This window comes from Parasteatoda tepidariorum, chromosome 4 (genome assembly GCF_982258835.1).
Source record: "Parasteatoda tepidariorum strain Cologne lab strain chromosome 4, Ptep-v5.0, whole genome shotgun sequence".
In the NCBI taxonomy this organism is placed as follows: domain Eukaryota; kingdom Metazoa; phylum Arthropoda; class Arachnida; order Araneae; family Theridiidae; genus Parasteatoda; species Parasteatoda tepidariorum.
The window spans coordinates 55117352-55144032 of NC_141758.1; the positions used below are offsets into that span (position 1 = coordinate 55117352).

The 26681-nt window shown below is 30.8% G+C and overlaps 3 protein-coding genes across 3 annotated transcripts; 2 read left to right on the top strand and 1 right to left on the bottom strand.

Moving 5' to 3' along the window:
• Window positions 1–172: 172 nt before the first annotated feature.
• On the bottom strand, window positions 173–13229 carry LOC107442857 (uncharacterized). The gene is made up of 8 exons (XM_016056518.5): window positions 13116–13229; window positions 12080–12165; window positions 11168–11279; window positions 7505–7561; window positions 6750–6833; window positions 3239–3396; window positions 1569–1653; window positions 173–361 (listed from the first exon to the last, which is right to left on the bottom strand). Exons 1-8 carry the CDS (start codon window positions 13140–13142, stop codon window positions 317–319), a joined length of 654 nt encoding a protein of 217 aa, XP_015912004.4. The 5' UTR covers window positions 13143–13229; the 3' UTR covers window positions 173–316.
• Window positions 13230–19129: 5900 nt separating this feature from the next.
• LOC147810964 (uncharacterized) lies at window positions 19130–21433 on the top strand. Its single transcript, XM_087162170.1, has one exon. It carries the CDS (start codon window positions 19130–19132, stop codon window positions 21431–21433), a length of 2304 nt encoding a protein of 767 aa, XP_087018296.1.
• Window positions 21434–21503: 70 nt separating this feature from the next.
• On the top strand, window positions 21504–22526 carry LOC147810965 (uncharacterized). Its single transcript, XM_087162171.1, has one exon. It carries the CDS (start codon window positions 21504–21506, stop codon window positions 22524–22526), a length of 1023 nt encoding a protein of 340 aa, XP_087018297.1.
• Window positions 22527–26681: the final 4155 nt, after the last annotated feature.

Genomic DNA, 26681 nt, shown 5'->3' on the forward strand with positions numbered 1-26681 from the left:
GAATTTATTTTTCAAATTTATTCATTTTTTATAAATTATTTCAAAACAAGAGACTAATACCTTTAGGAACGAACGAATATAATTAAACACTTAGAAAAAATATTCCTACAATGTTATAGCAATAGAACTTCAAAAATAATTAAACAAATGAGCATAAAGAGATAATTACTAACACAAAATAATGAAAATTTATTTTCACTTATTAATGAAAATTTGGTAATGCAATTTATAAAATTAAACAAAGCAACAATTATAACCAGTAAATGTAAGTGATGCTGAATCTTATAGATCATCTAGAAAATTATCCTTATTGAATCTAACGCTTTGTAATTTTTCTGGCTGTAACGATAAAATCTTGAATCTAAATGGAAATTAGAAGAAGAAAAAAAGTATTAAAATGTGAAATAATTGATCGATTCATAAAATATTCGAATGAACTTATAAAAATTTAAACTTACTATCGAAATTAAAAGAAAATCAGAAAAATTATTAAAATGCTCGATATTACATTCAACATACTATAATTTGTTATCGAAAATTAATAAAAATAAATATGAGAATGGATTACAATGAATAACAATAAATAAATGGAATACTATTGTGAACATGCATTAATTATATCTTTTTATGGAAGCTGAAAAGAAATTAAATAAGAAGAATTATTAAAATGTATAGTATCGGAAATTCTGTAATTAATTACTTAGAATTAAAGGAAAAATATGAATAAGTTACAATTAATGTTATTTAAATGATAACAAGTTGACATAATTAATTACAATTAAAAAATTAATGAACAATATCTGTTAAAGAGGTTTCTTTGTTGCTATCTGGAGGTAGCAGTAGTTAAACAACGATACTTTTTTCCTCCTTAAATAAGAATATGTAACTGCATAGCTGTCAATTCTTCCAAAAGATATTATTTTACATAAAAAATGATAACAAAACTTATGCTCTTATATTTTATTCTTGCATTCATGAATTTAATATGTAATCATTTTAAACACCACATTATTTGAATAAACGAAATATAGCTAAAACTCATACCATGGTAAATTTAAGCTCTGGCTGAAATATAAAAATATTTTTGTGAAAATCATTACTGGAATCTTTATGTGAGCCAAAGTTTTCAGAGAGATAGCTGTACTGTTTGTTCGTATGCAAAATTTTCTATTAAAAATAAAGGCTAACATATTATCAACTGTTTATTTGTCATATAATAACACAAGAGCCAAGGGTATCTGTCAAAGTTTTTAAAATCCAATTATTTCACAAAATATAGGGATACTCAACGCTAATTTTTCCAATAATCATTACTTTAAATAGTTAAGAATAATTTTAAAGCCATGAAGAAAAATTGTCAATCACTCCACGTATCAGAAATTTGTTATTTCGTTACTTTCGGTAAATTTTGATGCTTTTAACATTCAAGGAATGTTACCCGTATGTTTGACACAGGGACTCAATTATTATCATTTATAATAAAATATTCCACTAAATTGTTAACATAATAAAATTTCATTACAAAATTAAAGTTTATAAATTTTGAAGTTATTGTTAAACACATTTACCTCTTCAAGTTGTTTTATACTATTCTTACACAAACATGGAGTTTCTTTATACTGGTTGATTTTATGATGTATTTCATTGATCCATCTGTAAAAATGTAAAAAGTTAAACTGCTTTTAAGTCAAAAACTTACGCTCTTTAAAAAATAATATTTTAAAAATTAAAGAGATTGATCATGAATCTAAGTTAATGCCTGGTTTTGACTAATGTTAAGATAAAGGTACGTAATGTTAAGGTACAAGAATCATTAGATCAAAATTAAAAATCTATAAAATATGTATCAGTTAAATATGAGTAAATCTATAAAATATATAGTGAAGGTAGTCTAATCTATACTAATTAGATTAATAATAGGGGAAAGTGGGGTAAGACAGGGTAATGTTGTAGTAGTAGTAGTTCATCTACGTCGCACTAGAGCTGCACATTGAGCTACTGGCGACGATCTGGGAAACATCCCTGAGGATGATTCGAAGACATGCCATCACAAGTTTGATCCTCTGCAGAGGGGATGGCACCCCTGCTTCGGTAGCCCGACGACCTGCACGCGAAGTCGAACACTTTAAGGTAGAACAGTTTAACGAGGACCAGGATAGTGATGTAAAACCGGTTTCTCGATTGTGTGTAAATTAGTTCTGTTTTCTAGCGAACAAGCTCTTAATTATCCTTTTTTTTTTCAGGAATGACGTTTAACACGTTCACGCCGGGTGTTGCACCTGAAAGCGGGACGGAAAAGAGAAAATACTGGCAGAAGAACTATTTCAATATTAGATAATATTCGGGAGGAGCTAATATATTCTCAACAATAACAATTCACTTTAAGGAAATTTTTCACTGCGAAGAAACAATTCAATATAAAAATTGCATCCGTTAGAAACAATTGGTAGTTACGGATTTTTATTATTCCCGGAGAAAAACTAAAAAATGAAATTTATTTGTTACTCCGGTGCGCCGCCCGATGAGACAACCTAGCGTGACCCACCGGTGGGTCACCCCGGCGTGAACGTGTTAAGCAAAAAAAAAAAAAAAAAAAAAAAAAAAAAAAAAAAAAAAGAAATGGAAAAATAAACAAAATTAGACACAAACGATATTTCCATATTAGATACAAAAACGTACTTTCTCAAATTAAACAAACCTCTTCTTCGATGGATTCAGATTTCTGATGACCCCCAAAATATAGGGGTAGTCGCAATCTGGAATATATGGTCCCAATAGTTTGGTAAGGAGAGCGGTCCAAAAATTAGACCAATTGATATAAATTTTACTTTTTACATATTTCACCATATCTTCAATTTTTTGCACACAATTATAAAATTCTTGTAATCCAAAGATATTTACACGCACATAATAACTTTGAGTAAAAGAATAGTATTATTTTTATTGTTTATTTAATAACAGTCGAAAAACTTTTGAATTATAAGATAAGCAATTCTTTGCATCATTTCCAAGAATGTAATTTTACATGACAACAAATTTATGCTAATGGAATAGAATATTTTGAAATCTTTCAGCTTAGCAATTTTCAACTTGATTTATAACTCGTCTAGAAATTTAAATGATTATGAAATGATTGTGGTGATAAAATGGTTGTGAAGGTTGGTACGCTGCATCGAGCCAGGGTGGAATCCTTCTAGTTGATAATAAATTGTTTAGAATATGACTTTAAAATACGTACCGCCTTAAGAATTCCCAGTTTTCATGTTCTTTTACTCGTGTGTAATGAATCTCATCCAGATGATCATATAAATTGCAAAGTTTAGTTTTAACGTTCTCGGTTTCCTTCATCAAGTCTTGATATTGCTTTTCTTGCTTCATTATGAAGTATCTGTGATGCTGCGTGAACATAATATAGATCATGCATTGTATTGTGTTATATATATTGTAAGAATTAATTTAAAAAATTAAAACTAAACTGCTTCATTTTATTTACTTTTTGAAAAAATCATCGTCTAAAACAGTGGTGCGCAAACTTTTTGCGACTGCGGCCCCTTTTGTAGAGAGAAAATTTTTGGCGACCCCTAGAGATAAATGTTCACAAATACGATGTATATTTCGCGCATTTCTTTCGTTTCATCTAATAAAAACATCATCATATTTGACTCATATTAATTTTATTTATAATTTTAAGAAAATACTTTTTGTATAACACAAAAATCAGTAAATTGCTCTTTAATGAGATGTATGTGGCTGCAAGTTTCTAATTATCTCATCGATGCTTGGATGTATGTTGCTAATTGCAATTCGCATATCATCTTCAGGGTTTAAACGCGAGCGGTATTTAGTTTTTATTGAAACTAGTTTGCTAAATCCAGTTTCACATAAATACGTTGATGCAAATTGTATTAACACTCTGATGGCATTCTTGCATAAAACGGGATATTGTTTTTCCACGGATAGCCAAAATTTTTGGCAAGGCTGAGTCTTAAATTGATTTCGAAGAGTATAATCACTAATTAGATCTATCAATTGCTCTTTCTCACTAATTTGAAGAGTTGAACTACATATGTCAAAGGAAAATGGATCACGAATCCACCAAGATCGTTTTCAGGAAAATCCTCGAATCTTCTCGAAAATGTTTTCTTTAACTTTTTAATGTGATTGGAAATGATGTTTTTAAATGTAAATACATCTATATTATTTTCCTTGATAAAATCGTTAAAGCAAGGGGACATGTCGGTGTTGTTCTTATTCAGTTCAGTTTGCCAGAGACTAAGCTTATTCTTAAAAGCCTGAATTTTACTGGCCGCAGTTATGATAGTTGAATTCTCACCCTGCAAGCTCAAATTTAAGTCGTTAAGTTTTTCGAAAATATCAACTAAATATCCCAGCTTCCCTAGCCAAACTTCATTGATATAATAACTTGCCAATCTATGTTTCCAATCTATGCTTCACTTCATTTCTGAAATCAAATATCCGTCGTAGTATTTTCCCACGTGAAAGCCACCTGACTTCGGTGTGTAACAGTGATCTCTCATACGTTGAGCCCATCTCATTGCAAAGTATTGAAAAGAGACGGCTGTTGTGGCTGTTGCATTTAATGTAGTTAATTAAACTAACAGCGTCTTGTAATACGTTGTGCAACTCTTCCTACATATCTTTTGCAACAAGAGCTTGCCGATGAATCATACAGTGATTAAATACCATATGAGGCGCCACCTTCTGAATTAAGCCTCTGAGCCCTTTATTCGAACCTGTTAATGTTGCAGCACCATCAGTACAAACCGCAACACAGTTTGCCCAGGTAAGGGACTTTTGTTTCAAAATATTCATTTATTATTTCGAATATTTTTTCTCCAGTTATTTTTCTCCAAACTTTTGCAACATAAAAACGTTTCTGTTATATCTTCATTAAAAATAAACCTAACGTAAGTAATTAGTTGTGACATTTTAGTAATATCGGGAATCTCGTCCAGTTGTAAAGCAAATACAGATGAATTTTGTATGCGTCTTATGATTTCTGACTCGATATTTCGTGGCATTTCGGAAATCCACCGAGACACGGTATCTCTTGATAATGGTATTGTTTTTAGTTCATTTCCATATTTATCGAAATTCATAATTGATGTCATCGTGGTTGCTGCAGGAAGGATATGGGATTCTCCAATTGTATAGGGTTTCATTGTTTTTCCTATTAGATAAGAAACTTCTAAAGAAGCTCGTAATGCTTTCTGAGGTATTGTTGTAAATTTCTTTAAATGTGCACTTTGAATTTTCAGCTCGTCTTTGAAAAAAATCGGCATGTTTATTTTGAGGTTCTTTTATGTTTAGTTTCCAGGTGCCTTTTTAATTTAGCGGATTTCATGCTCTCATTTGATAATTTTTCGTTGCAAATGACACATATCGGGAGTTCTTCATCATCAACAACACAAAATGTAAAACCATACTTAATAAATTCCTCATTGTATTTTCTTATTTTTTTAGATTGTATTTTCTTACTTTTTTTCTTATTTTTTTGTACCTGGTGTACGTATTACACATTTATCCATTATGAGGATAGGGGTTAAATTATTTAGACTAAAACAAATAATATATAAAATTTTATAATTTTTTTTCGAGAAGTTTAATAAAATTAACAGAGAACTTTCTCTAATGATAGTACATACCTGATAACAAAGAGTAGCAAAGCCCGATAAAAATATAAAAAATCAAAATTACACAACGTCACATGATAAAACTCGAGGATAAACTAAAACAATTGCAGGCCAACTGCTACATGCTACAACTTCATGCGAACACTTCACGTCTTCACTCTGACTATCAGATACACCGCGTACCTCGCCATCTGATTGGCTGATCACGGAAGCGAATTTTTGCCTTTTCCCTGCGGTTACGCTTTTCAGTAAAAGTGGCGAATTACCGCGAAGAGGGCGCTATCTACCGGAGAGAAAAACTTGCGTCTTTACACTTTACATACATTACGGTCAAAGAAAGAGTGGACTGCATGACATTGCAATTAAACAGTGAGTGACGGCGCTTCACTCTTTATATGTACACTGCATGGTATGCAGCATGCAGGGATAATGCATTTCATAAAAATTTGGCGACCCCAAAAAAACTTCTGGCGACCCCTAGTTTGCGCACCACTGGTCTAAAACATCCAAATGTTGATTCAACGCTTTATAAGGCCTGATACTAATTGGTTGAATGCGGAAATGTTAAGGCGAAATCGTTTTAAAAGGTGTGGTTCGTCCAAATTAAGGAGTTTAACGATAATTTTCAATCAAGAACATTACAGTTAATTTATTTTAAAATACACTTTTGTGTTACATGATGTGATAAAAAAAAACATCATTTTGAAGAGTATCAGTTTGGTTTTCTTCAGTTTTTAAAGTTAATGTTCAAAAAAATTTAATTTTATGCAAATATTACAAATAAAAAGAACTACTAAGTTAACTGATAAAAGGAAGAAAAAAAAGAATTATTTAAAAGAATTCAGATAATATAACAAAGAATTATCATTATTTAAAATAATTTAATTTAATGCAAATATACCACTAAGTTGACTGATTAATAGAACTACGTCTAAAACACGTTTACATAAAAATGATCATAATTGCCGTCAACATATCTAAATACTTGGGCATGTAGCCCTTCATAATAAACTTCTTATAATATTTCAGTTAGCTTCATTCTTTATTTGAAAAATAGCTTCTATTAGAAAAAAAAAATTATATGCTCATTTATACTTTGAGTTCTTTATGTGTTGTCAAGTTGCTGTCAATACCTTCATCACGTGCTGTAACACTATTAAGCTGTTTTCGGATAAATATCTGAAAATAAAAAGATCATATATTAGAGGAACGGATTAAGATTCCTATCACTAATATTAATGTGATTCCTGATTTTCACTTGGAAAAAAGAACATTTAAATTTACTATTAAGTTTGTTCATTTGCTATGATAATTTATTGTATACTTTTGTTATATTATTTTAGTGGAAAAATGTGAAAACGATTTTTGAAATACAAAAGAAAATTCGAAATCGTTTGCTGGAATTCATCATGATTCTCCAAAAGAACTTTTTGTAATATTATTACTGTTATTCTAATAAAATGAAATATAATTAGTTTTAGGTTAGCAAAATATTTATCAGTTTAAAAACTTTCAAAAAAGGTCTAAAATAAAAATAAAATTAATTTTAAAAACAGAATTTAGTTTTGAATCGTGTCAATTACTATCAACAAACGCAAATAAAGTTTATGCTAAATAAAATAATTAAAGAGGTAAACAAGAATAACCAATACAAGGGTAAGCACACAAATTTTTATATTTTTAATAAAATGCTTAGTTCTTTTTAACAATGCCGAGCTTTCAATGCTATTTATGTTTTAAAATTCTGCTTGGCGTTAAACAGTGAATTAAATTAAAAATATTTTAACCTCAATTATTTCATCAAATATAATTTGAGTAAAAAACTTAGTAGTTGAGAAAAGTATAATTACTTCATTAAAGGACTGAACAAGGAGATAATGCCGTACTAAGCTTCTAATGTTTTCAAACTGTAAAACAATCATAGTATTAGTAATATAACAAATTGAGCTTTCTTATATTATATATTAACAGCAGGAAAATACTAGGAACAACTAATTCAGATTAATGTTTAAACTCTTGAAGCAAACAGTCTACTTGCGAAAATGCATCCTTGATTTTCATGACAATTCTAAATCACGTGTCGCTGGTCGTTCGCTAGATCTAGCAAAAATTGAAGAATTTAAAATAGGAAGTCCTCTATCATCCGCCATATACCGCTGACCTACCCCCTTCAAATGTTCAACTGTTTTAGTTTACACAAAAAAATTTAAACGCCGAAAAAAAAAATTTCTATACCATTGATAAATATTTTTAGAGAATTACCCACTATTCCTCTAAGGATGGAATTCAAAAACATGTTAAACATTGTGAAACAGAAAAAGAAAATGGTGGCGAGTACATTAGTATAATTACTGAAGATTATTTTTTATGATACGAATTAGTTTCTAATGAAGCACGAAGTTTTGCAATATTACAATAAAATACCAAGCATTTAAAAAACATTTATTTTTAAATAATCAGCAATTTTACGATTTACACAATTTTTGAGTTAAAATTTTTTTAACGCTCTTTATATTTATTTCTACTTTTAAGCATTCATTTTAAAATATTCAAATTACAATGTAACTTAGACATTTTGAAAAAAATACATAATTAATACATCCATCTTTGAGGTTGGTAATGATTTTGTAGTTCAGAACTACAAAACAAATTGCTTCAAACTAAAATAAATATAAAATTATATAAATAAAATAGTTTAACGGTAATCAAATGCATTTCCTTATAGGCGATGTTTGTTCTATAGATGGTATTTTTTATTTAAAGAAGGGAGTATTGTTGTTAATAAAATTATGAATTAGGTAAATACATTGATATTAATTAACCCCCGGTATGCATATAAATATTTTTATATTTTATAACTAAATCATAGTTAACAGAAAAATCAACATTAGTAGTAGGAAACAGAGGATCAAATATAGTTCGTCAACCATACTTAGTTCTACAAGATTGATAAAAATTATCCTATTAAATTAAGACAATTGGTTTTAAGGTATCAGACTAGCTTCGGGACAAAATTCTTGATAAATAAGTATTTTCCACAACATTATTACAATTTATATTATATGTTAATTTAAATAAACATATTTAATAGAGAAAAAGTAAAAGCACAAGAAATTTTTTGTTTAAAGAAAATTTTTTAGATAATTTTAATGAAAATAACTCATTAACGGAAATCACTCTACACAAAAAACTATTGTACATACAGCTGTCAAACTTTCTGAGCAGTTTCGTATAACCCTCTGAAGTGTTATGAACCTCAACTTAAATGATATCATGAAATTAATAAAATTTATGGAGTGTTAAGCATATTTTTCCATTTTTTCCCCTCATTTTCTTCACATTATCTACTGCAAAATATCTCATAAAACAAAAAATAATACAGATATCTGAATTCTGGAGGTCTGTTATATAACCACCAATACCAGAAACAATCTCTGAAAGTTTGAAGACAAATTTATAATAATTGGTTGAGTTATCTTGTTTTCCGCATACAAAAAAAAGTAAAATTTTCATTTTGAGAAAAACATAATTAAAGTTCATAATTACATTTTTTTTAAAAACTATTAATGTTTGTCAGTTGGAAATTATTATATTTTATAGGGGGCACATTCCTTCACACATTTTCTTAGTTTCATTTTCATATTTAATGCCTGGAGTTTTTTGTAGTGATATTTTAGCGTAGTCAGTGAATACCATCAAAAGTCTACTACTTATAAAGCATTCAACACACGAACAATTTTTTATTAAACAACAATCTTACAGTATTTTTTTACTTTAATATATATGTCTAAATATAGTTTTTATTAATAATTAGAAGTAAAAATATTTTTATAGTAATTAATTAAGGATAATACAACAGCGAAATATCTAAGAGAAATAAGCACACAAATAGAAAATGGAACCGAAACTATCGGTTTCATTTTTGTAATTTTTGGTAAGTTTGACAGCTGTCGTCTGTTACTAAAATAGCTATAACTAAAGTTCTATTTGATGTGCATTCAAAAACAAAACAGTTTTGAAAACTAGAAAAATTGGGCATTATTATCAAACAATAAAATGAAATAGTGACTTTTTGTCAAAATCCTCGTTTTTAAGGTAGTCGGATACCTTAATTTTTTGCAAAGAAAAAAGCGTATAAATGAACGCATTCTCGAAATAGCCTGCTTTGAACCAAAGGGTTATGGAAGTTAAAGATTAACAACTTCATGATCAAGGATTGGTAGCAATGAGGTTGATATCACGCGCCAGCCGCCTTTACTTCCCAGAAAAGCAGGTACCCATTAATCTAAAACAGGATGAATTTCTAACCACTACCGGGGATAGATCTCATATGAGAGCTCAACGACTTAACCATTCGGTAATAAATGCACTATGATGAAGTAACTTATTTAACTTATTCTATCAATTCGAAATTAATAGCATTTTTTCAAATAAATTAACGCATATCAACGTTTTTTATGCCCCAAAATCTAGAAGCTCAGGATTTCGATCAACTTTTAAGCCCGTGAAATCTTTTATCTCCAGCACTGTCCAGTGTTCACATCTTTTTCCTTAATTTATTTCAAAACGTATGGTAGATCTTTTAAGCATTATATTGTTAATAAAGTCTTCGCGATGTTGTTCTTATTAATTTAAAAACGCTAGCAAAATTTTGAATTTTTCCTTCCTTTTTTTCAAATTCTAACAACTTATAACTCCAGTAAATTTCCGTGCAATATTTTATTTTCTGAATATTCACAGTTTTTCTCTCCTTTTCTTTAACTGAATGATTCATTTCTAAATAACAATAGTAGAACTTCCAAGCCTTAATATATCTATAAAAATATGAGGAATATGAAATTGTTATCAATAATTTTAAAAAAAACTAGCAATATTTTTTACTTTAACTAATATCAAAAGCTTAACACATTTTCACGGACCATAAAAAACACTAAAAAAAGAAAAGAAAAAAAACATTACATTAAATTAAAAGCATAACAATGTAATAAACAAATGTTAATAAAGAATATTTACAACAATATTTATTTACGTAAAAGAACTTTTAATGTTAGCATTCTACTAGAAATTTTTTACAAGGGACACTAAAATTATCGGTTAAAAATGATCTAACTAAAATTAGATATTATATTTTTAAGTAAAAAAAAAATGCCAAGGGTATTTTTAGAACATTATATTAATTTTGTATTCAATTACATTAATGAAAACAATTAAAGGGAAAAACGTCAAAGCTTAGCCCAATCCTGTATTGTTTTTTTTTTTTTTTTTGTTTTTTTTTTTTAAAATTTCTTTGTTTACCCATCGTTAGTATAGTCTTATTTAGGGTACAAATTGTGCCTAGTTTTGTTTTTCCACATATCTGTCTTATATCAGATAATATTCTGTCCAAAAGCGATAAATTATTTCTCATAAATGCATCAAACATCAAATTCTACAATGTTATTTATTTGCTTTAACCATTTATTTAGTTTTAATAGGGTTAAATATTTTTATAAAATAGACCCATCTAATGTTACCTCGTTAGATTTGGCTAAACTGTCTAGTTTATCCCTCATAAGTGTGTATTTTTCAATACACTCATTAAAATCTTGCTTACGCTTTTCAGCTTCTTCCATTTGAATTTTCAACCTAAAATAAATAAGCAAAATGAAAAGAAGCATACTTGTTTATTCCTACGATAAAAGTATGTTTAATAACAACAACAATAATAATAATAATAATAATAATAATACATATATATATATATATATATATATATATATATATATAATGTCGCTTCAGGACTTTAGGACTACGAGTTAGGAAACCGAAATTACATTGCTCATCTACAATTATAAATCATACATTTTGAGCTCCTTCTGCACGTCCTCCCCTGAAAAAATATTTTAAGCTTTATACACTAAAAAAAATATTTTTAGAAAAGTTTTTTCTAATTTTTAGAGAAATCACTTCCTTAAATCCATTACTGAGTACATAATTGTTACAGTACGTAATGTTATTTCTGTAAAATTTAGAATTATTTATTTGAATATATGTCGTAATTATGAGTATTTTCATCATTTATCTATTTTGACCATGAAAATCTGAAACTTAGAAAAACTTTTATGCAGACGAGGCATTGAAATTTACTTTAACTTGTTATTTTCCACAAAAGTATAAAGCAGATTCTCCTAAACAATTTTCAATAAATAATATATTACGCATTCTTCTAATTAAATTATCTAAACTTAAAATAACGTACTATAATAACAAGCAAAAAATATTTTTTTACATCTTATAATTAAAAAGAAAATCCAATTTTAAAAAACAAAAAAAAATCTAACGAAATTAAATTTAAAAATAATTTTAACGCCATTAACAATTACATATAGTTTTAGAAGAAACAATATCATCAAAAATTTGCCTTTAGTGTTAAAACAATTCATTACAAATTAATTTCTCTTTCTTTTTCACTGGCAAATTCCTGTTCCTTTACATGCAGGCTTTTCAATTCTATAACAGCAATTTTCATTTCCTGAAATAAAGCAGAAGTTCAAATCAAAATTTATGTACCAGTAAACATTATTTATAATGATAACCGAATTAGCCTTTACTTCTACTTTTGTCGATTAACAATATATTATTTTTGTTCTTTCACAATCATTTGACTCTGCATGTATATTTATTTTTAATATGACTGAATTTTAAGTGCATTATGCACCCTAACAACCACTCTTAATAAAAATAAAAAAAATTAAATCCTCGTCGATAAGTGAGTCATTTAATCCTCTACGTTTTCTACTTTTAAATTTTGAACAAGTTAATACATTAATAAATTTTCTCACCGATTAGATCTTACTGTTAATTTACATATTAAACACCCGGAATTATTTCGCGCATTAGATTTTCACGAATTATTTCCTTCTTTTATTTAACAATCACGTTTACAATACTTTACTCACCTTACAATAATTCTAAATTTCATTTTTTTTCAATAATTTGTGTAACAGTGTGGAACCATAGAGTTGCAACCAACTCTATGTGTGGAACAAATTTTTTGTTGCATTTATACAAATACTTTATCTTGCCCAATTCGGGTGTGAGAATTTCAAATCAGAAATTAGTTTTGCACCTAAAGTTACAGATATTTTTTAAATGTCATTTTTAGTCTATATTTTATCAAAATGTACAAGTTTTAAAACCTCTTCTATCTTCTAATTCATAGAACAAAACAGTTTAAAAATGAATAAAAAAAATATATGCTGTATTTATTTATAAATATTCTCTGATAAATTGAATTGATCTTTTACAATATGTAAAAATTGTTACAAATATAGTAATTTTTACATTCAATATTTTTATTTAACACATTCAATATTTTTATTTAAAAAGTTATTATGGTAGCATGTATTATTTATTTAAAAATGTTAGATGAAAGTGCTTAAGACTATAACAGTACCTAGAAAAAGAAGGGGGGAAAATTACCTCTACATCGCCTTTAATTTGTTCCATAAAGGCAAGAAGGTTTCCCTTTTTGGCTTGAATTGATTTTTTCTCATTATTAAAATTCTTGATGGTCCGTGGGTACTCCTAAATAGATTATTTAAATGATTTTCATTAAACCAGCAAACATTGGAAAATTAAAATGGTAAAAGTTTTATGTATTTTGAAAAACAAATTTAGCCATTTTTTTATTATTAGGAAAATTATTATTAGAAGAATTCGTGAAATCAAATGAACTATGACTTAATATATAGATATTTTATATCATTTTTTTGTTTTGTTTTTTGTTTTCTTCGTACTTAAATAAAAAGAATTTTAAAGTAATGGATAAACTCCAGTTTAATACTTAAATAGGTATTCCGCTATGAATCAACCTTAAATTATGCTTTTTTTTTAATCATTGGAAAAACTGAAGCCGACGAATAAACAAACTAGGAAAAATTAATATTTACTTAAATAAAAATGTTATCACTCTATTAAGAAACTTTATCGAGGTTGATTTGAGCAAAACAAAGGTAAACTAAACAAAAAACCAGTTTGTTTACCACGTGATACTATAATAGAATAGTATAGTTATAGAATTCGCTTTAATTTTGTTAAGAATCATCTTTCAGATTCATTATGAACTATAGAGTTTTTAAGCTTCTCCCTTGTTTTGAGCAATCTCTTTAACGAACAATCAGATTTCGATAATACAATCTACCCTCTTTATTACGACCGCCATTACAACGACCCTTTCATTACAAGGATGGTGCATGAAGTCCCTTTTGCTATTCCATAGAAGCAATGTTATTTTAATTAGAACGTCCGAACTGAACTGTTCTTTCCAATATAGCGACCAAAATTTAGTTAGTTGATTTAGAAAAAGTTTCAAAGAAATTATTTAAACCATTATTTCCTTTGATGTTGCTATACAATAAATATAAAACACCTTGAATACCCTTTGAATGAAGGAAGAATGACATAAACCACTAAATTCTTATTCCTAGGTTGTCGTATTCTAAGGTCATTTTTAATCTGTAATCTTCTTTTCAAAGGATACGATAAATATATTAATCATAATTTTCTTGATTGTAAATTGTATTCTGTGTTTTTGTGACATGTCAGCCTTCTTACGTTGTTTAGTTTCGAATAAAACTTGTGGTCGTCGCAGTTTTTTTGCCGCATGGTTATTTACCGAAAATAGCAGCGCCAAACCAATTTATCGTTTTAGTTGCATTTTTCATCAATTAAATATTATTTCAAGGGGTATTCTTTAAAGTATTTATTTTTATAAAAAGAAAGGTTACCAATTTTAGTGTTAATTTCGAAATTCGTATTGTTAATTTCAAAATTTGTAAAATAGGTTCAGGTATTTTATAAATTGTAAAATATTGTTCATATTAAATTACTTCTTTTTAGCTGTGAGTTAATATTAACTATGTATTCACGATGTAACCACCTAACATTATAACGCTCGTATTCACCCGGATCACGAGTGTCGTTACATCGAGATTCGACTTAATTACTTTCTTTTTCTTATTGTTTAAATATTAAATTGTGATCCCTAACAACCATAGATTTTATCGTTTCATCTGAAAATACATATTAAAGGCGTTCTTTGCGAAACACCCTGCATAGTTAAACTCTCGTGTTTGTTCTTCAGATTGTATTATTGATATAATTAACTTATTTTCTCTGAAATTTTACTTAAGGAACCGTGGTGGCTCAGAGGATAGAGCGCTCGCGTTCCAATAAGGGGATCCGGGTTCGAATCCCAGCGTCGGCTGGTCGATACGAATTCCGCATCCAGCTCCCACCGACCACAGTGAGTGCTGATGTAAAATATAATCAATGGTCGAGGGATCATAGGTTAGAATCCCTTTGCCAAGGGGTAACCGTGGGAGGTTCTCGGGGTTTTCCTCACCATATAACGCAAATGTTGGTTAATTGCGTCAAAAAGTCCACCATGAAAGCAAATTCATCCCAAATACTTGATCCTGAAGTTCCCTTGTCCTTGTGTCTCGATTGGGTACAAAATTACAAGGCTATGGAGTTGATCATTGGTAGTTGTATACTCAAAATTGGGTCCGCTGTTCAAATAAGTAAAAAACTACTGAGAACAAATTTTGGTTTTTTTAAGAAAATTTATTTCTTTACTGTCTGTTTATTGTCGTTATATTTCTCTCCTTAGATTATTAAGGTGATAAAACTATATTCTCGAATTGCAAAACAAAAATTCAGTTTACATTTGCTATAAATATAGTAAAAACAAATGTTAGAGAAGACACTTGAAAGATATATACGTATGAGTAAGCGAAGGGAAGCTATGCTATGACAAGTTTATGAGAAGCCAAGCGAAGAGAAGTTTATGACAGTAACAGTCGCCAACGGCGGTTAGCTCGCTTACCTTTACGAACTCCTTGTTTTATAGTTCCCTTTTTGGCCTTGTTGCCTCCAGCTGCATCGCTCTGACTAAATTCGTTATTCTCCCTCACTGACTCATCCCTCTGCTTCTCCTCATTGATTAATCTCATATAATAAATTAAAAATCACGCGTGAGGAATATTGGATAGGGTATTGTAAGATCCAATATTGGAATTTTAAAAAATTTAAGAAAAGAAATTGCTTGTCGTTGAACAGCCGATCCAATTTCTGGGTGTGCGACTTCTAATGTCCAACTCCGTAGTATTGTAATTTTGAACCCAATCCAGAAGACAAGGGAACTCCTGGATCAAGTATTGGGAGAAATTTGCCTTCGAGGAGGACTTTTTGATGGAACTAGCCCACATTTGCGTTACATGGAGAGGAAGATCACGAGAACCTCACAAGGTTAGCCTGGTGGCAAAGGGACTCCAACCCTTGTTCCGTTTTCCATTGAGGATATATCACGTCAGCACTGTGGTCGGTGCAAGCCGGATGCGGATTCATATCAACCAGCCATTGGTGGGATTCGAACCCGGTTGGATATAAATAACCTCATTGGATGGTGAACGCTCTATCCCCTGAGCCATCACGGCTGCAGATCACCTTGTGGTATAGGCGATGGATGCGCAGTGTTGACCACATTGTCACCATCATGCTCCTAGTGGAGGGTGTGAGTCTGACCCACCATGGGCTGTTGCGGGAAAGCTTTATTTTAATTATATTTTCAAATTTAACACTCGTTTAATTTCGAAATATATTTACCAGTGATATATGCAGTAAACATTTTGATCAATTAACACAACCCTCCCTTAAATTTTAAACACACGGCATTGACCCGACTTACCTCGCTTAAAGTTTTTAAATAAGAATCATATTTTTCCGCAGTAGAGTGGCTATCAATCAAAATTATTGGCAGTGGAACATTTCTATAAGGAATAGAAGTACGTTAAATAGTCTAAATAGGAAATCTGAAGAAAGGTACATAAGTAAGAATAAATAAACTGAAGCACTTTATGCATGAACTTTAAGATTTCAGAAAAACAATAGTTAGTTGCACTGTTATTGCACAGTTTCTTAACATTAATTTTAAAAAAACAGACTTTATTTTTTCAAATAGCTTTTACAATGCTACATTTTTTCTCCTTTTAAATTTATCTACTTGCGCCGCTTACAACCATCTTCGGAGAAGGCAAAGCCCCCACAGGTGCCGTATTTGTCATACGCCGAAAATCTCACAGAAACACAATCGAGTTAAAAAAAATAATTCTTTACAATTTTTTCAGACACCGAATATGAATAAATAAAAAGTAATTGATGCCTTAATTTATTTAGAAATCAATTTCATTAACTATGCAGATGAGAAAAATAGTAAACAAGAATAAAAAATATGAAAGAAAGTGCAAATGAAAAATGTGCATCAATTAAAATTGTTAGGTAAAAAAAGTTCTAAGGAAATTCATCATGTTTGTAACGAGCCCTCATCCCCCTCATACCAGAAAACTATCCCCAGATGGCGCCACCGGCGCATCAGAAGTATTAACTTTTTATTTTTTAAAAAACTTAAAAACAGTAGAAGTAGATGTAATGTAAATAGAGACGCGCCATGCAGCGCTAATACCTAACTAAATGTTTTCATCACTTTATAATCATCATTTACCATTTCATGTAAATTCATCTTCATCTATTTGTAATTAAAACCAATAAAGGTTTATGAATCATCAAATTGGCGGTCTAAAGGTAAGTGGAACATTTTCCACAATTCATATTGAAAACAGGAATTCATTTTAGATTGAACATTTTCTGGCGCCCGAACAGGGACCGCCATTAAGAGATTTCTTGTTTATTTTCGATTAGAAATTTAGTTTCATAGAATAGTGACTTTAAGTGTATAAATAGTTCGCTTATAAATTAAGATGGAGAAATCCAAACAAAAGCGTACTACGATAAGGTCATTAACAACTAAGTTATTAACCAAAATCGAAAACATTTATCAAGACGATAAGGTTACAATAGATGAATTGGATGAGTTAATGTCTGAATTAATGTTAAAACAAGAACAATTGAAAGAAATTGATCTCGAAATTCAGCAGGGTATTACGGATGTAAATGAAATCGATACAGAAATTATAAAGTGTGATGAATATTTGACAAATATTGTACGAAGTAAAAGCAGATTAAACAGAAAAATAGAAAAACTGTCGGTAGTGTCTCCTGAGTTAAATTCGAACATTTCTGAACCGAAGATAAACACTAATATAAGAATAAATGAAACTTCTTCTGTGAAACTGCCTCTTTTAACTATAGAGAAATTTTCTGGCGATCCTGCAGACTAACAAAGATTTTACGATCAGTTCGAATCTGCCATAGATAAAAACACTGGTTTGTCGAATGTTGAAAAGTTTAATTACTTGAAAACATATTTAGTGGGATCGGCTTCAGATGCGATTAAGGGATTCAGTTTAACAAATAATAATTATGTATCAGCAATTGAAACATTAAAAGAACGCTTTGGCAAGAAAACGTTGATAATTAACTCTCATTTGAATAAATTGTTGAGTTTAACCCCAGTAGAAAAATCAACAGATATTTTTTCATTAAGAAAACTTTTTGATTCTTGTCAAACTGAAATAAGAAATTTAGAATCTTTGGGAATTAATCAGGAAAATTTCGGGGCTTTACTCTGTCCTATACTTATTAAATTACTTCCCTCAGATATAGTGTTAGAAATAACCAAAAAATATAGCAATGATGATGAGTGGAAAGTATCAGAGATCCTCGATATTTTAAAAACAGAAGTAATTAGCCGAGAAAAAGCCACGGCCTTGAGTTCGTCTATAACACGAGTTTCAGAATGTTCCCCCTTCCCCTCCTCAAAGCGTAGCAGTGGAGGCGAGAATTCGCATAAACAAAATAAGAATCGCATATCAACGGCGTCAGGTTTATTGAATGAATCGTGTAATAAGAAAAATAAATGTATTTCTTGCGGTAACGATAGACATAATTTATGGGATTGTAATGAATTTAAAATGAAAGAAATGAATGAGAAAAGGGATATTTTAAAGAGAAGCGGTTGTTGCTTTATTTGTTTTCGCTTTGGCCATACGGCTAAAAAATGCAGGAGTTTTGTAAAATGCGATTTTTGTTTTAGACGCCATTATACATTTATGTGTCCGGAAAAGAAAACAGATAGTCAAGTGGAAAGTACGGTTTTATCGAATGAAACTTGTAATCCGGAAGTATTAATGCAAACGTTAACAATTCGCTTAATAAACGGAAAAAAGGACATAGTTATACGCGGATTGATAGACACGGGGTCCCAAAAGTCGTATCTTTTAAAAGAAACAATAAATAAAATAGGTTACAAACCAATAGGGCAAGAAAACTTAAATCATAGTCTTTTCGGTGGATTACAAAGAACTAATCAGCATAATAAATACAGAATATTTTTGAGCGATTTAAATCGGGATTATTTTTGTAACTTTGAAGTTTATGATCAGGAAAAAATTTGTACAGAAATTCCTAAAATAAGAGACGGCTCGTGGATAAAAGAAGCGAATAAGTTAGGAATTAAATTTTGCGATTATAAAAACATGGAAGGGTCGAATTCAGAAACTAAAGAAATTGATTTACTTATCGGAGCCGACGTTTGCGGTAAACTTTTCACAGGTATTATTAAATCGGTTTCAGAAAATTTAATTGCATTCGAAACGCGATTAGGTTGGACACTTATGGGTAAAACTCGTGATCCCGAAAACAGTAATAGTACCAACACAGTTTTGTCCCTTCATGTGGCTCAGGCTAAAATTTCGGATCTCTGGAAACTAGATACGTTAGGGATATTAGACCCAGGTGAAAAAGAATCAGGAGAAGAAATTGCAAAAGCTACCGAAGACCATTTTAATCGCAACATAAAGGTACTTGAAGATGGGAGATATGAAGTGAGCCTTCCATGGATCTTAAATCACCCTACTTTGCCGAATTATAGAAGTGTTGCTGAAAGAAGATTGAAGAACTGCGTTGAGTCCCTAAAGAAATCAGAAATATTAGAAGATTATGAAGCGGTGTTTAAAGAATGGCTACGAGAGGGAATTATCGAAGAGGTTGACCCAGACAATACAGCCACCAATGAACTTTTTTTGCCCCACCGAGCAGTGATAAAAGAAAATTCTACTACCAAGATCAGACCTGTTTTTGATGGTTCGACAAAAATAAAAAATTTCCCCTCTATCAATAATTGTCTTGAAAAAGGACCTAATCTTGTGGAGCTCATTCCTTCAGTGATCAACAGATTTAGATTAAATAAGATTGGAGTCATTGCAGATATTCGAAAAGCTTTCTTACAGATCCAACTGAGTGAAGCTTATAGACCTTTCCTAAGATTTCTATGGTGTGAAAATGGACACCTTTCGAAAATCAAAATTTACCAACATCGAAGAGTGGTGTTTGGCTTGACTTGCAGTCCATATTTGTTGGGAGCCACTCTACAGTACCATTTGAAGAAAGCGCCAGAATCAATGCTGGAAACTGCAGTTAAATTAGAAGAATCATTTTATGTAGATAATTGCTTAACCAGTGTTGAAGATAGAGAACATTTGCACAAATTTATTACTGAATCGCAGTATATATTGAAGAGAGCTCAATTCGATCTAAGAGGGTGGGAGCATAGTATCCTAAATTCACAAGAAGTAGCCATCCCTAATGAAGAAAGAAAAGTACCAGTTTTGGGACTGATTTGGAAATTAAGTACTGATTCATTGACTTTGGACTTAAAGGAAACATCGCATTCATCTGAGACTTTAACCAAAAGAAGAATCCTGTCTGAAGTTCACAAAGTATTCGACCCAATTGGTTACACGTGTACAGTAACATTAAGACTGAAGATCATGCTTCAGGAGTGCTGGAAGCTAAAATGCACTTCGGATGCAGAATTACCATCTTCTATTAGAAAAACGTTTGAAAAATGGCAAAAACAACTAAGTCAATTGAAAGATATAACGATTCCGAGATGTCTCTTGGACAATCCTGAAGGTTCGAGAAAATTAAGTTTACATATTTTTTGTGATGCGAGCAAGGTAGCTTATGCTACATGCATATTCCTGAGAAGCCAAAACGAAGACTCGACATGTCAGCTCATTCAAGCTCGATCTCGAGTAGCTCCTCTAAAACCCGTCACAATACCCAGACTTGAACTTTTATCCTGTACAATTGGAGCTAGACTGGCACATGGAGTTAAATCAGACTTAAGACTTGAAAATATTCCTACATTTTTCTGGTCAGATTCAGTAAATGCCCTCTTTTGGATAAAAAGGAATGAAAATTGGGCCCCTTTTGTTTACAACAGAGTCCAAGAAATCAGATCTCTCAGTTTGCCAGAAGAATGGAATTATGTTCCCGGAACTCTTAATCCAGCTGATCTTCCCTCACGAGGATGTTCTGCAGAGCACCTTAAGCAATCTAAATGGTGGGAGGGCCCTATGTGGCTGAAAGATCCACCACAGCTCTGGCCAAAAGATATTATCGATCCAGATTTGGACATTATCAACGCTGAAAGAAGAAAAACGGTAGTGAGTTCAACAAATTTATTCAAAGGACAAATTCCGTTATATGATACTTTAACATCATATCGAAAAATGATAAGAGTAACTGCTTGGATTTACAGATTTTATCGAAACATCAAAAGTGCTGCGGATGAACGAAACCTCGAAAAACAGCTAACTATTGAAGAAATGAAAGACGCTGAAATGGTTATTATGAAGTACGTGCAGAACAGATGCCTTGCAGAAGAAACCAAGCCTTGCTATACTTCATTACAAACTATAACGGATGATGAAGGCTTTATACGAGTTAGAACAAGAATAGCCATGAGGAAGGTATCTTATTGTTCTGCCATCTGACCATAATGTCACTCACTGCCTTATACTTGATAAACACAAAGAACTAAATCATGCCGGAACTCAAATTGTAATGTCAGTTCTAAGAGAACAATATTGGATCCTCAGATGCAGAAAAACTGTTCAACGAGTGATTAAAAAATGTGTCATTTGCAAAAGATTCAGCGCTCGTCCTACAGAAGTGCTAAGTGGTCCTCTACCAGAAGATCGTGTACGAGAAGCATTGATTTTTGAGGTCATTGGAGTGGATTTGTGCGGACCACTCTTTTTGAAGGATGGAAGCAAGAGTTGGATCGTGCTGTTCACCTGTGCGGTTTTCCGAGCCATTCATGTTGAGTTAGTAACTTCACTTTCCACGGATAGCTTTCGGTTGGCATTTAGAAGGTTCATAACACGACGAGGAAGACCCACAACGGTTTTCTCTGACAACGGCACAAATCTGACTCGAGCGGCTGCAGATCTGAAATCAGTAGACTTCGAAAAACTAAAAGAGTTTGCTACTTCGAAAAAGATTCACTGGAAGTTCAATCCTCCCTCTGCACCCTGGTGGGGTGGATTTTTTGAAAGAATGATTGGAATGCTGAAATCAATTTTACGAAGAGTCCTTGGAAGAGCAAACCTTCTCTATGAAGAGCTATACACAGTCATTTGTGATGTTGTAAGCATCATAAATTCCAGACCACTTACGTACATCTCAGAAGATCTAGAGGACCTGATACCATTAACACCTGCCATGTTTTTGCACGAACTTAAAGAATCTGGAGTACCAGATATTGATTTAATTGATGCCACCAGGATGAAAAAACGATTTGCCTATCGTCAAAAAATTCGAGAGGACTTAAGAAAACGTTTCCGAATTGAATATTTAGGACAACTTAAGGATTTTGCCCGTAAAAAGAAAGACTCTCAAGTTAAAGAAGGAGAAATCGTTCTCGTAGGAGACGATAACAACAAACGCATCAATTGGCTTTTGGGCAAAATAGAAGCTCTTTACCCCGGCAAAGATGGAAAAACAAGAGTGGTGCGCGTAAAAACTCGGCATGGATCATACTTACGACCATGTCGAAAACTTTATAGACTTGAAGTGACTAATTGAGTTTCGTCATGACATTCGTCGTCCAAAACTCAAGGTGGGAGGATGTAACGAGCCCTCATCCCCCTCATACCAGAAAACTATCCCCAGATGGCGCCACCGGCGCATCAGAAGTATTAACTTTTTATTTTTTAAAAAACTTAAAAACAGTAGAAGTAGATGTAATGTAAATAGAGACGCGCCATGCAGCGCTAATACCTAACTAAATGTTTTCATCACTTTATAATCATCATTTACCATTTCATGTAAATTCATCTTCATCTATTTGTAATTAAAACCAATAAAGGTTTATGAATCATCAAATTGGCGGTCTAAAGGTAAGTGGAACATTTTCCACAATTCATATTGAAAACAGGAATTCATTTTAGATTGAACATTTTCACTAGCGTTCCAATATAATATTTGAAAACATTACCACTAATATTAATTTAAAAAAATTATTCATAGGAACAGCGTCAAATATTAATCAAATACATAATTATTTAAAAACTCCTCTCAGATCGAAATATTAATCAGATTTAATTTTGTTTTAATCAAATTAGTTAAGCTAAGAATAATTTTGACATAATAAAACAAAAGGTTATATAACATATCTTGGAAAATGCCAGAAAATTGAAAAATACCATTATTATTACGTCTGTTTCACAGTCGTATAATAAAGTTTAAAAATAATACAGGATGTTTATAAAGTCCCAGACCCATTTTGATGTTTAATAACTCCTAAAATAATAAAGATAGATTAAAATTAATAACATAAATGGTTAGATAGACCCAAACAGTTTCATGACTCTTGTCAATGAACTTCCACGCGTGCCCCCTTCGTCGCACGGAGAATATCAAGTCGATCGTCAATTTCACGCCAGGTAGCGGCAAGCTTTCATGTTTCTGGCATTGTTAATCACCATAATGTGCGCATATGAAACCCCCATGAATACCGTGAGACACGAAGGGATTCCCCAAAGGTTAATGTGTGGTGTGGACTAGTGCACGACCGAGTCATTGGGCCTTTCTTTTTTACAGAAAATACGGTCTCATCGGTCGTATACATAGACATGTTGGAAAGCTTCGTATTTCCACAATTAGTAGAGCTTCAGCCACATGTCTTTTTGCAACAAGATGGTGCACCACCTCATTGGGGTAACATCGTTCGTAATTCTTTGAATGACCGTTTTCCAGGAACATGGATTGGGCGAGGTGGTTCCAATTCCTTGGCCACCCAGATAACCTGATATAACGCCGCTGGACTTTTTTCTTTGGGGATTTATAAAGGACAATGTTTACAGGAGGATCGTGTTGAACATCGATGACCTAAAAGCCAGAATTACAACCGCAATAGCCTCTGTGGACGCCGACATGCTTGCCGCTGCCTGGCGTGAAATTGACTATCAACTTGATTTCTCCGTGCGACAAAGGGGGCACACGTGGAAGCTCATTGGCAAGGGCCATGAAACTTTTTGAGTCTATCTAACCATTTATGTTATTAATTTTAATCTATCTTTATTATTTTATGAGTTATTAACTAAGCATCAAAATGGGTCCGGGACTTTATAAACACCCTGTATATTAAAAACTGCCTCATGGACATGTTCTTGATTATCTACAGGATAGAGTAAGACATAAATAAAGCTAATTAAATAAATGTTTTAATATCGGTATAATATTAAGTATAAATAAGTGTAGAAAATGAAAATCGAACTAATTTTACTCTATCATGGCCTCGCACTGAAAAATGTTAACATTAAGCTATTTGCAATTAGATTTTAGACAACTCAAGTACGCCTTCTTGAAAGTAACACTTTCGCTTTGCTGTGCTCGTAAATCTTAAATTAACTCATTGGTGAAGTTCAGTCTAATCGAATTTTTAATCGTAATAAAAATAAAATGGAAAATTTTCGTACTTACTTTTTCACCAATTTCTTACTTTTTTTAAATCTTTGAGACATTGTCCAACCTAATCAAAATAATTATAATAAAAAACTGCTATTAATTATCTTTGGAATATAAATGAGCTGTATAAATGGTAAATAAAAAGTAAGGCCTTTGAAAGTTATCCACCAAGTTTATATGAAATACGGATAGTATTTAAGGTCTATATTCATTGCATGCTTGTTAATACATATATATATATATATGTATATATATACAGGGTTATTCATAATTCCCTCTGGGGTTTCGAAGCGTTATAGTAAAAAAACGAAGACGAATATGGCAAAAAAGAACATTCGAAATTATTCCGAAAGTATTCAAGTTTTAATTTAAGCTGTTGCCGGTAGATGGCAGTAACATGTACCACTGAAGCCAGTTGTTATAAAGGAAAATGGCGGATCCCCGGAGGGAATTATGAATAACCCTATATATATATATATATATATATATATAGGATTGTTATAACTCATAACTATATGCTAAATATTTATACCTTAAGCTATACCTTATTATTATGGTAAATATTTAAACTTAACTTCATGATTTAAACATTTTATATCTTTATTAAATTCAACAACTTTATTCTGCATGCATGCAACTATCTTTAGTTAAAACCTACTTTTATATAGCTATGCAAATTTGCTAAATTCGTTTCATTGTTTCCAAATGTATGGACATAAGTAGAAAAAAAATAATGAGAGTTACGGCTTTCTTAAACGACGCAACTATTTTTCGTTAAGGGAAACTAACGGTTTGCAAAATCTATCTATATTCTATTTTCCATTGTTTAAATATTATAAATCTGAATAAGAAACAAAAGTTAATTCACAGAAAATTCGTTTTTGCGTGTGCGTGCGCATGTGGTTGATTTTAATTAAATCACTTCCATTTTGAAATTTAAAGTAAATTTCGCAGCACTTATATCATATTTTAGAGCTTCAATATTATATTTATTATAACTTAAATTGATTCTTCATGCTATGGAGAAAACATTTTACTGCTTGAAAATCTTAACATTAGATCAGAAGTTTATCATTATGAAAACTTTTTTTTTTTCGCGTTCTGCTAAGAATTACTTTTGGAATAAGGGCCTATAATTGAAATTATGAACTAAACCTAACGACTATCGCTAATAAGAGATAGTAGCTCAAAGGTACAAAGGTACTTATTTTTTGAATTAAATTCTTAAAAAAACTGGACCAGAGGCTTATGACGAAAATTGATTTTGTAAATAAGCATAGATTTTTAGACTACGGTATAATTCCACATTTTTGTTAGTTTATATATAATATTTTTTTTTTAATTTAAAGAAAAGTAGTGTAGATTAAAAAAATTCTCATATTAACTCTTACATTTTGTTTGCTTTGTGTTCATTTTTTCCCTCATCTATATTCATAAAAATTAGATTCATTAAATGAAAAAAATAAAGATTTAAAACGAAAAACCTTTTGAAACATAAAGAAAAAGAACATTCTAATCTTGCATAGATAATTTCCAACTCTACAGATAATTTCAAAGAAACAACTCTTTTGTCATGATTTAGAAAAGATTTGATTTTTCAATAAAATATTTATTTTCAAAATTTATGCAGTTATATTACTTACTAATGTATCACCCACGCTGAATGTATCAATATTCCAAACGAAATAATATATTGTGATGGAAGTGTTGCCATAGTTACTAAGTCGTTACTAACAATTCAAAATCTCAACCGAAATGATTTTAGAACTCAAATTAAAGATCTTTTTTTCACAGCAAAACAATTTTTTTTAAATATTTTATTTATAATTATTTTTTTTCTAAATAATCGTCAACTTAAAACGGTTAAATACCGAAATGCATATGAAAATAAAAGATAGGAAATCGTTCTTCCTTTTCTTAGTAAAAAATTATAATGATCTTCATCCCTGTCAATTAAATCAAATTCAAAGATTTAATGAAAATATGTAGTTCGTGTGCGAGCAAAATTTTTATAGATTCCGTTTTGGATTTTTAAGGAGTGCAGCGCACTGCATACTTTAAAATTGACCTAAGTTCACTTTTTTTCAGATACTGGAAAAGTTTGTTCCAAAAATCTAAAAAAAAAAAAAAAAAAAAATTGGTAACAGGAAAAACAGTATGTAATATAATTAAGGATGCATAACTAATCTACCCAATTAGCGGCAAGTGGTTGCAGTAACTACCATTGTTAAAAGATACTTATTAATAAGCCTTTGTTTCGTGAAGCTTGTT

Bases quoted from the DNA above. Each gene is read 5' to 3' on its own strand.
- LOC147810964 (XM_087162170.1), top strand. From the start codon at position 19,130: ATGGAAGGGTCGAATTCAGAAACTAAAGAAATTGATTTACTTATCGGA.
- LOC107442857 (XM_016056518.5), bottom strand. From the start codon at position 13,142: ATGGAACAAATTAAAGGCGATGTAGAG. The intron at 12,166-13,115 runs GTAATTTTCCCC...GCTTTATTTCAG, and splicing joins AAATTAAAGGCGATGTAGAG to GAAATGAAAATTGCTGTTAT. The intron at 11,280-12,079 runs GTAATGAATTGT...TATTTATTTTAG, and splicing joins AAAGAAAGAGAAATTAATTT to GTTGAAAATTCAAATGGAAG.
- LOC147810965 (XM_087162171.1), top strand. From the start codon at position 21,504: ATGTCAGTTCTAAGAGAACAATATTGGATCCTCAGATGCAGAAAAACT.